At 38.3% G+C, this 11,978-nt stretch overlaps 1 protein-coding gene and 1 long non-coding RNA gene across 2 annotated transcripts in view; one reads left to right on the forward strand and one right to left on the reverse strand.

Annotated features, from left to right (window-relative positions):
- FAR2 (fatty acyl CoA reductase 2) overlaps positions 1-11,978 on the reverse strand; it is a 195,935-nt gene that overhangs the window by 22,860 nt on the left and 161,097 nt on the right. Inside the window, exon 4 of the mRNA XM_011934101.1 lies at positions 10,304-10,483. Coding sequence (XP_011789491.1) covers positions 10,304-10,483 — 180 coding nt within the window. The remainder of the gene's footprint in view (positions 1-10,303; positions 10,484-11,978) is intronic.
- On the forward strand, positions 7,629-11,335 carry LOC105506075. Its single transcript, XR_001000865.1, has 3 exons — positions 7,629-7,803; positions 8,062-8,170; positions 10,338-11,335. It is a non-coding gene; the product is annotated as an uncharacterized LOC105506075 (long non-coding RNA).

Below are 11,978 nucleotides of genomic sequence, written 5' to 3' on the forward strand. Positions count from 1 at the left end.
TATGTTAGACAATAAACCAAAAGGAAAATGTGAGACACAATCAAACAAAACTTCCACCTTTTGGCCTCAGTTCTGGAATTCAGAACAGTCACATGATACCAAGGTTGAGTGTGTACCTGTTCAAAGCATGCATGAGCCCTTTGCTCTCCACTGCTAAGCCCAATCTTATCCTATGCCCTGCCATCCAAACAGATAGGTAGGTAGGTAGGTAGGTAGGTAGGTAGGCAGGCAGGCAGGTAGGTAGATAGACTGATAGAATCAATAGCAATACTACTTTATTACGAATAATAGTATAGGGCTATTAGTACTACTTTATTAGTACTACTTTAGCTCTGCTGCTACTTTATCAGTATTGATTACTACTTTATTGTAGTAGTACTAAAATAGAGGTTTAGTAGTACTATATTAGAGGTTATTTTTACTTCCTCTCCAGCAAGCTCATAAGTACATTCATTGAACACATATTTGAGTCCCAGTCATTCTCCCAATAGTGTGCTGAATGCTGTGTTCAGGGAGTTAGAGGCTCTCATCCAAGGTGCTTCAGTGGCAGCCCTACTCAGTGTTGTCCGATAAAAATCTGATGTAGTAATCCTGAAGCCTTTAGCTTTAAATTTTAAAAATTTCACTGAATGCAAATCAAATCAAAGCGACTAGTTTGGTAGACTTACAATCTGTTTTAGCAAACCTATGTAATGCATTTTTGAAGATCTCTTTAAAGTCTATGCTAATAACTTGATAATTATCTCCAGAGATTTCCAGTGAATTCTGAAGTCTGTCAAGTGGGGGTGATTATAGTGCTCTGAAATAGCTTCAAAATCACGATTATTGACTACTCCTATTTACAAGATAACATGTATCATGAATAACCAAGTTAGATAGCATCAGCCTAATCTTTCTTAAAAATATGTCAGAACCACTTGATAACCCCAAAGTCTATCTACACCTCTCTAAGAAAACAACAAAAGTATTGTCAATTATATATGTAACATTCTTCTAGTCAACAGATCTATGTGGTTAAATTATTGATATAACATAGCTTTTTAAAAATTAAGCTGCCGAAATATGCTAGTGTGATTTTTCTAATCAATGTGGTACATTTATTTCTACAGAACTATACTATTTTGATTGTAGAAAATCTTCACTTACCACTTTGCTGACATGACAAATTTTTGAGCAACTAAGATGTACATGATGTTAAGACTTACTCAGAATCACAACTTTCAATTTTAATGCCTCATTTGATCCTGAGTTAGAACATGGGCATTGACTATAATGTTTCCATTTTTCTTGCTTTGCTTCTATTAGTGCTGAGTGTGTTCTGGATACTCAAATTATCTTTTCATGTAAATTGAATAGAGAAAGATTGAGGGGTTCTAGAATTAAAAGCAACTTCAACTACATAGAAATATCTAGGGTATTTTAATTATATGGGCACCTGGGGGCTGGGAAAGAATATAGGATGATGCAGACACCTCTCCATCTTAACAATAACCCTACCACTATCTCATTTCATACAGTGGATTGACTGACCTGAGACCATTTTCTCTCACCTGCAAAAATATACAGTTTAAGAAAACCAGGTCTTGAGGGAATAGAGCTTAATTTCCAAAAAGCTATAAAGAAAAAAATCCTAGAAAACATCAGAGCCCAACAATGTGCTGGGAATGTATGTCACATGGCCAGTACCAGTTGCTGTAATTAATGCTGGGGTACATGGAAAGGATAATACTTGGGGGATAGGGGCCTTATAAAGCTTGGTGAGTTTGCTTGTCTTAGAAAATTTTGGTTTTGTAGATTTCTGACAGCACACATACAAGAAATTTTAATATTCTATAGATGACTTGCCTCTGCTACTCTCAGTTACATCTGTATTCCACTGTTTTATCTTCTCATTCTAATTGTACTTGTGAAAATGGTAATAATTATACTCATTCTAAATTCTCATGAGGATAAACAGGAATATAAATTATCTCATTCCAACTGTAGTTGTGAAAATGGCAATAATTATACTCATTCTAAATTATCATGAGGGTAAACAGGAATATTCACAACTGCATTTAAGCTCTTTGATGAAACAAAGTGAGCCAATAAACCTAAGGCATTGTGATTTTTTACTACAACAACCAGTGAGCATACATCTTTGTAGGTAATAGTTTTAAAATGTCATTTCTGGCCAAGTATGGTGACTCAAATCTGTAATCCCAGCACTTTGGGAGGCCGAGGAAGGAGGATCGTTTGAGTCCAGAAGTTTGAGACCAGCCTGGGCAACATAATAACACCCTGCCTCTACAAAAGAAGGTTTTAAAAATTAGTAGGGCATGGTGGCATGCACCTGTAGTTCCAGCTACTCAGGAGGCTGAGGGAAGAGGATTGCTTGAGCTTGGGAGTTGGAAGCTCCAATGAGCCATAATTGTGCCACCATACTCCAGCCTGGGTGACAGAGACCCTGTCTCAAAATAAATAAATAAATAAAACAAATAAAAATAAAATATCATTTATAATACAGCCAAACAGACCATCTGCAGCTCATCTAGCCAATTCCTAGGTTCAGAGGAGATTAGTGTAATAAACATGCACATCCACTGGTTGGGCCAAGCCATTCTTAGGACTTAAACAGTCAGTTTAGGGTTGCTGCTGTTGTTTGTTCTCAATTTGTTTTTAAAACAGTAAATAAGTTAGCATAGATAAAAAACACTATATAAACCAAAATGCATGTCTGAAATTAATCTAAATGTCCTCCAGTATACTCAAGAAGATGTTTTGAACCCATGGGTCTCAAATTCTAACCTTGAATTGCTTCAGAAGAAGCATAAAGTCATTTAAAATTTCAGAAAGCAGTATGTATATGTCTATGTGTGTTCACATACACACACATACGCAAATTCTTCTAAATATTACTATCAATTTTGGTTTCAAACTTATCGAAGCAAAATGATTATATCATTAATAGTTTAATTATTTATGTATTTACTGAATGAAATACGAAGAGGCATATGTATTTCCCCTCCCCGATACCCTCAATTTTCTTATGCAAGAAGTGGGCAAGCCTAGTAGTTTATCAGGAAATCTGTTAGAGAGTAAGTAGTGGACACACTGTCTTATGATAACATTTGCTCTCTCTTTCTCCAGGCTAGATTATGTCATTCTCTTGATTGTTGTAGTTATCAAGTTGTATTTGCTTATGTGTCTTACTCCCCACTGGACAGTGAGTCCAGAAGAGCAGGGATTATGATTTTTATCGCAGTGTCTAATCACCTTTCTGTCCCCAGGAGCCAGCTGCCTTATTCAGTAAATGGATGTTCTTCCACATGATAATCTTGATTGACCAATTTCTGTACTATATAAGGTTTTGGGAAGCAGAGATGAACAATGATAAGGGAGAGTAGATGAACTCAAAAGAAGACAAGGTTGTAGAGAGAATGTGGGAAAGGAAGGAAGGGGATATCTTTGTAGAGCAGGAAACAAAATTGGAAGTAAAGTGTCCAGTGGCAGTGGTGAAAAGTGTTGACCGACCTTGGTTTGGTGAAGGTGGCTTCAAGGTCAACTTAAACTTTCCAGTGGGAAGCAGGGTATTTCTGAGCATAATGATTATGGAGAATTGGCCTCTGTATTTCCCTCATGGCTTTTACAGAGCACCTAGCTTGGCTCAAACATGAGCCAGATGCTGAATGCCCTGACAATGGCCTGCCATTGTGAAAATTACTCAGTTTGGTTAAGAAACAATTTAATCTTATTCTGGTTTGTAATTTAAAGCCTGCTAATATCAGAGTACACAGAATTTTCATTTTTATTTAGCTACTTAAATATCATTTTGAAGCTGTGCCATCCTGAAATTAAAAGCACAAGTGCTAGAATCAGCTTTCACCATTCCCCTAGAAGAGATCAGCTTTTTTAGTGTTAACAATGTGTTCTACAGCACGAAGGCAAAAAAGACTACTTTCCAACATCTGACCTCCTTTCATATCTCCCAGAGGGCTGTGATAAGGGCCACTGCTGCTGGCTGTGGGGGCCTCCACTCGCCTGCCTCTCACACCTGAACCCTCAGTGCACATGCCGCCTTTCCTTTTTTACATGGCAGATTAGCTGTGTCTTCTGGTGACCGTGTAGCCTCAGAAGTGTGGTTTTTAGTAGGTACAGATCTACTAGGAACTTTCAATTAAAGCTTCTAAGAACTGAAAGACAACAGGAGGCAAGGAGAGCAGGAGAAAGAGGGAGCACAGAGATAAAGAAGATAAATGGTCCTAATTTCAAATGAAGACTGCTCAGTGAAAAAATTCCTTAAGGCCCTCTTTCCCAAACTTGCCTGCTCATAAATATGAATTACACAGGGTCCCTGGGAAAAATCCAGATTCCTGGGTGCCATTTTAGAATCACTAAATACATCTGCAGAATTAAGAGTCTGATAATCTGTATTTTCAACATGCCCTGAAAATTCCAACAGTCAGGCAAATCAGGGAATCACTAATTTAAAAGAAGTCCACTCCATAAACTGAAGTCATTGAGATTTGAATATATCAGGATTAGCTCTCAAAAACGCATTGCTTCTTGGAGTAAAATTTCAACAGAACTGAATTTTAAAAGAATTAAATCCCTGGTACTAGAAATGCAAAACATGACAAGTATGCATGTTCTAACTGGAGTTAATTTGATAGGTGCAACCCCATATGCAAAGCAGTAGCCATGTCCTCCTGTTTTTTTATTTCCCAAAACATGGAGGTGTTTTTTATATCTGTTGCCGTGCCCTGGTTCTTGTCTTCCATAGCACTCCTCTCTGGTAATGAGTCTCACTTCCTCTGTCTACTCCCTATGCTAATCCACTGCCTCCCCCGACCTCTGGCCATATTAATATTCCTGAAGCCCACTTTCATAGGCACTTTTCCATGATGAAAACAAATGAACAAACAACCCAAAATTATACACAAAAATGCATACACATACACGGCCCTCCTTCAATAGATCTCCACTGCCTAGAGAATTAAATACAATTCCTCTGCATAGTATGCAAAATCTCCACAGTATGGCCAGCCTACCTCTCCAGTTTGATCTCTAACTGCTTCCCTACACGTAACACGTGTGCTGCCAAGATGGACTTCTGGCTGTGTCCCAAACACGCTTGGCTTTCCCAGCTCCAGCTGCCCTGCCGGGCACGTGTGCACATCTCACCTATCCACACTCTATCCACTCTTCCAAGTCTTCTCATACGCCTCCCTCCACTCCACCAGTTTCCCCACCACCACACGTGTATAATTCTGCCCTGTTCTGTTTGTCTCGGAACATAGTCTAAAGAGACTATGCTCTTTGGAACATAGTCTATATCTCAAGAAAGCACCTTTTTACCTTTTTTTTTTTTTCTTGAGACGGAGTCTCACTCTGTCGCCCAGGTTGGAGTGCAGTGGCCGTATCTCGGCTCACCGCAAGCTCCGCCTCCTGGGTTCACACCATTCTCCTGCCTCAGCCTCCCGAGTAGCTGGGACTACGGCCGGCTAATTTTTTGTATTTTTAGTACAGACGAGCTTTCACTGCGTTAGCCAGGATGATCTCGATCTCCTGACCTCGTGATCTGCCCGCCTCGGCCTCCCAAAGTGCTGGGATTACAGGTGTGAGCCACCGCGCCCGGCCAGAAAGCACCTTTTAATCTCTACCACTGCCAAGTTTGTGAGTAGACTGGAAAGACCGTGGGCTTCAGAATCAAGTGGCCATGGATAAAAATTGTGTCTGAGAGACTTTCAAGGAGTAACTTAGCCTTTCTGAGCTTTTTGCTCCGTGATTAGTATAGCAGTGATAATAATATCAACCCTACAATATTACATTATGAAATTAAATGTCAGTGAAAGTGCCTTGCTCATTGCTCAGTAATGATTCATGTCTTCCCCTTCCCTTCTTAATTCAGATTTATTTACATATGTTCAACGGAGCCATAAATATTTGCGATTCCGTGTTTCTAGTACCTGGTTCTAGCTATTTCAGGTTTTTATACGGGCACAAAAGCCCTTTCCTTCTACACTGGTTTCCCTAAGAGGAGTTACCTTGACCTAAAAAATAAGGAAAGCACCAACCATAAAACCCTGCCTTTCTTGGTCAGTCAGGTGCACTTAAAAAAATAAACCTTCTACATAAGCTGTTATTCTGGAAAACTGGAATTTCATTGGCAATCCCTGATCCATTTATGCACACCAACTAGGCAGAAGCTGGTAATATGAAGGTAGAGCTGAGTCAGAATCGGAACTGGTGACTGGGATGAGGGGCGGAAGACAACTACAGATATAAGAACCAGGAAAATGAGTTGCTTAACAGTGATTAACGGCCATGCTTGTCATATTCATTAAAAGCATTAACTCCTGATTTAAGTTATTTTAAAAATATATTTATGCTAATGTGCTAAAGTTTTTGTACTAACAAAATCAATTTTCATCTTTCTGGAATATTTCAGGGCCAAGGTAATGCTAAAAGTTTTTAGATAGGGGCTAAAGAAAGGGAGCTCAGGCCTGACAGTCTCAGGATACAGGATGAATAGAAAATGGGGGGAACTGAACGAACAGAGTCTGCAAAGGTTGGGACCAGGGTGTAAGCATGGGGTTCAAGTTCACAGTCCCATTATTAACAACCCTGAGCAGTACCACTGCTGCCCAAGCAATCAGGAAAGGTCCGGCCCAAAAATGCAAATCCTTCTTTATTTCCCAGACCTGGAATTCCCATTCAACTGATTTGCTGGAAAAATAAAGTTTCATTTTACATCATCATGGTGATTTTCTTGAGAATATAATGCCAATAGTACAGTTTCAAGATCATCTTGTTGTCTAACTCCTGGTTCCTTATAAATAAATAAGAACTGCTGAACTACTAAGAGCAAAGGCAGCCACTAGACCCCTGGAAGTTACTGTTAACAACAACAACAACAAAAAACTGTCCCCCAGGCATTTCTCTGTTGCACTGAAAGAAAGAAAAACTCCCAAGGGAAATAGAAACCTAAAAACCTTGGAAAATAATTCTATTTTAACACAGACCAATTACTAAATAGAAAATTAATCAAAGGAACAAAGTATTTTCCTAAAACAAAGAAATAAAACCTGGATTTAGGTGAATTGATATTTATTCAGAATGATTTTTAATGTTGTTATTCTAAAACTTCCCAAAATTCCCTCTGGTATAGGAGTCATTGAAATAGTTGAGATCATGGTATAGTTGGTGAGGGGTTGCTGGGTTTTATTTAAAGTGCTATTCAAAACTTAACATATAGGTTTCATTCAAAGTTTAAGAAGAAAAAAATGAACAACCAGAAACAAGGGTAAGACGTGGGGATATGGATAGATATTTTATACATAAGACTTCTGTGTCCCAAAATATCAGCTTGCTATGGAATTCTGTCATCTATTCTTGCTTCAGTCAAAACAAACAAATAAAAACAGTCAAAACAATATGAACAATAATCATGTAGTGCCACCAAAAGCTTTTCATTCATTCAGCGAGCACTGAGTCCCTAGCTGGAGATGCAAAGAGGAGCAAGAAATACTCTCTTCCATTGAGAAGCTCATTGTCTAATGTAGAATGTAGATAAGCAACCAGACATTCAGAATGACCTGTGTTATGAGCAATAATAAAGCTGGACACTGGGTACTATGGGGGCACTTGGGAAGGGTGCCTAAGCCAGAGAGCTTCACTAGGGAGCCTTGATGTCTGAGTAAGAATTAACCAGGTGAAGCAAAAGGGGAAATAAGCTCTAGGAACAAACAGAGAGTTTCGAGTGCAAAGGCAGGCAGAGTATGGGGAGGGAAGGCCTTACTTCTTTGTGACTGCAGCATGAAAGTAAGGGGAGGGCTGAGAGAGATGAGCCTGGGTAGGTGGTCCTGGATGTCCTAATTAATCTTGACTTGGCAAATAATAAGTATGACTTTTCTCTATTTTTTTTTTTAAAACTTAGTTCCTTAATTGTACCCAAAATTTATCTGTTGAGATAGAATAACTTCATTCCTAGTTCTAATTAGTTGCTTAAATAATTGTTATCCTTGGAGAGCAATAAATGACAAATGGACATTAAAAATTTTGTACAAATGTCAGTTGCAGTTTGTTCATAAATCATGTAGCAGTTACTTGCCTTGTCTGGTTGACATATACTTGAGGGAGGATGGAAAGTGCTGGATGTCTGAAGGTAAATCAACTCTTCCTCTGGGAGGTGAGTTTATTCTTTTTTGAAACCTGGGGTATTTAGTGTCTGGACGCAGTTTGGGAGGAAGTGGTATGGAGTACCTAGAGAAGCCCTTCTCTATGGGTGAACTCTTACTTCTTTTCTTTTTTTTTGAGACAAAGTTTTGCTCTTGTTGCCCAGGCTGGGGTGCAATGGTGCAATCTCAGTTCACTGCAACCTCCACCTCCTGGATTCAGGTGATTCTACTGCCTCAGCCTCCCAAGTAGCTGAGATTACAGGCATGTGCCACCATACCTAGCTATTTTTTTTGTATTTAGTAGAGACGGGGTTTCATCATGTTGGTCAGGCTGGTGTCGAACTCCTGACCTCAGGTGATCCACACACCTTGGCCTCCCAAAGTGCTGGGATTACAGGCATAAGCCACCACACCTGGCCTCTTACTTCTTTTCTCTAATGTACTCTCGGGCTCTTTTGCTACCTCAAATTGCATTATGACCTGTCAGGTGTTAGAGAGATCAGCAGTGGAGAATGACCAGGAAACAGTCTGGAATCAAAAGGGGTCTGCCTCTCTCCTGGACATATCAAATATGAAAGCATCACATTTACCAAGAGACAACACCATAAGAGGGTGACTGACAGAAACCAATTCCATCCTGAAAATGCTCTGAGGCTTTAAACATACTTTATTGTCTAGACTTTGGGCCTCAGAGTACACCTGCTTTTTCTCCCACTATCCTGATGAACTCTGCACTGTAAAATTTTTCTCTGTACCAATTTAGCAAACCTCCATTTATTAGCAACTTTAACCTCCAGATCCTTTAGATGACTTTCATTCTTCTTTGTCCTGGATATTTTTACATGACAGACAAAAATATCTATTCTCAGAGCTGGAGGAGATAAAAATGTTTGCCCTGAAGGGAATGAACTCTTGATTTAGCTAAAACTTTTTAAAGAGTATATATTAAATATAAATACAGTATCATATAAAATTATAATGTGACAAATTCATTGTGAAATAGTCCATCTTTCTGCTGTAATACTTTTTATGTAGAGTTTTTTTTTTTTTTTTTTAAAGTAAGCTTAGTAAAAAGGAGCAGAATAAATAAGCAGAAAACAAGCTTAGAATAAGACCTGAGCTGTGTCCTAAGATGAAAGTGGTTTCTGCTGGTTGGCAAGAAGAGAAAAATCCTAGACATTATTTCTCTTGCATCATAGGACAGTAAGGAAAGTGTGTCTCAGTCAAATAAGTCAAGAGACTGTCACCTTCTGGTAGATATTGGAGCAATTCTTATTCTTCATTAGTTCTTTTTTTTTTTTTTTTTTTGACAGAGTTTCACTCTTGTTGCCCAGGTTGGAGTGCAATGGCACAATCTCGGCTCATTGCAAACTCTGCCTCCCAGGTTCAAGTGATTCTCCTGCCTCAGCCTCCCAAGTAGCTGGGATTATAGGCACCTGCCACCACACCCAGCTAATCTTTGTATTTTTAGTAGAGATGGGGTTTTGCCATGTTGGCCAGGCTGGTCTTGACCTCCTGGCCTCAGGTGATCCACTAGCCTCAGCCTCCCAAAGTCCTGGGATTACAGGCGTGAGCCACCGCGCCCGGCCACTAGTTCTTTTTTACGAATCATTTGATTAAGTGATGTTAAACACTCCCTAGCACTGCAATAAGTGTTTTATATAACTTTATTCAACCTCACAACTATAAAATGGGCCCATTTTACAAATGAAGGACCTGGGGCTCAGAGAGGGCAAGGAAGTTGCTCAAAGTCACACAGGTAGTTACTGGTGGAGCTATGCCAGACTCATGTCAGTCTGAACTGAAAATTTTTCTTCTGAACTTTTATTCTATACATTATACTTGCTTTATCTAGTGACAATGCTAAGTTCATTAAGATCTGAGAAACTACTTCTATGTATAGTATTCCCAAGTACCTCATTGCAATCCTACACAATTCCACAAAATGTTTAAGAATTTTCTATCCCCTTTCTCTTTAGCAATATATTCCCCACCAGAACTGGCAGACAAGGTAGCTAAGGCTAGCACCATTTCACAACATTTGCTTCAAAAGTGTTTCACTTCATCATCTCATTAATAGCTACAAAGAATCAAAGAGAACAACATTCTACCCGCCCCTTGATCCCTTTATTAGACCAACTTACTCAAGGGAATCAATGATTTTTTTTGGCTCCACAGGGCACGGATAGATAACTTCATCGATGTGCTTCAGGTTACAATTTGAATAGGCAGTAGAGATATGTATAAACGCTTCCAGCTTTGGCATCTGACTAGCCATAAGCAAGAGCTGCCGGGTGGCAGTGACGTTAAGTTGCACAGCATGTCTAGAGAAGATTAAGTAGAAGGAAATACAATGAGGTAAGTCAGCATCACGCCTTACTATAACTGTACCTACTCCAATAACTGGCATACCTATCAGATTTTGGTGGCTGCACCAAACACCAGGGAGAGAAGGATGGGTCATGGCTACACAATTTTGTGATACTCGGAATGTTTTATGTAGTGATGATGTGTTTTGTGCACATAAATCCTATTCACTGACACACCGTACATATATCTAGAGGACAGTTGATTCTAATCAACTGAAAAAAGAATTACAATCCTCTGAATGTGTAAAGGTGCTTCTATAGGCAGTCATTAAAAGAACAAAAACATGTAAATCAAACATTTAACTGAAGAAGTTGGAAAATATAAATAAACTTGAGGGGAGCAACAGTAGAATTTTTAAATGAGCAATGTAAGTTGGTAAAGGTCTAGGCCAGACATGAAAATTGATGTCAAAATCTAAAATTGCAGATAGCAGAATACAAAGCTATATAAACAGTATGTGATAACAATGAAATAGTTCATTCCAGGAATACATGGTTTATCCAATGCCAGGAAACTTACTAATTTAATTTAACTCAAAAGAGAAAAACTATGTAAGAATATATATGTATTTTGAAAAGTTTAAAATGATGTTTAATTTCCATTTCCAATTTAATTAAACACATTCACTAGAATAGGAATAAAATGATTAAGCAACATATATTTAAATTTGCTAGCCAATATCATTCTTAATGGTGAAAAGCTAGGAGCACTGCTTGTAACGTCTGTGGTGGGAATAATGCCTACAATCACACTACTACTTAACATTGTTCTGAAGTCCTAGTCCTTTAATTAATTAGAAAGAAAAATAAAATTAAAGAACAGATACAGATACTAAAAAGACAGCCACAAAAATTACTGTCAGATTATATAATTGCATACCTGGAAAACAGAAGCAGCTTTTTAAAAAGCTGAAATGTACTATAATTCAGTAAGGTGTTCACTGATAAAAATTATGTAAAAAATCACTAGCTTGCCTGTATATAAACAAAAATTAGAGAATAAAAGAGAAGAAATGTTCAAAGTTGAACATTTAACATATATGAAATTCATCACAAATGAATATATAATAACAAAAAACAAATAACAAAAAATTTAGTAAATGGGAAAACATATTGTTTTTGGATAGGAAGAATCAATATTTTAAATATGTTAAATGTTTTTAAGGTATTCTACATATAGAAGGTAATTCTAATCAAATTCCCAAGATTTTTAAAAACCTGGCAAAATTATCTTAAATTTAATCAAGAAGTATATGCAAAGAGAACAGTCACAAAAATTCTATAAAAATGAAAGTGTGGCTGGGTGCGGTGACTCACACCTGTAATCCCAGCACTTTAGGAGGCTGAGGTAGGTGGATCACCTGAGGTCGGGAGTTCGAGACCAGCCTGGCCATGATTGTGAAACCCTGTCTCTACCAAAAACACAAAAATTATCTGGGCATGGTGGTGC

Source organism: Colobus angolensis, unplaced genomic scaffold, assembly GCF_000951035.1.
Source record: "Colobus angolensis palliatus isolate OR3802 unplaced genomic scaffold, Cang.pa_1.0 Scaffold131, whole genome shotgun sequence".
Taxonomy (NCBI): domain Eukaryota; kingdom Metazoa; phylum Chordata; class Mammalia; order Primates; family Cercopithecidae; genus Colobus; species Colobus angolensis.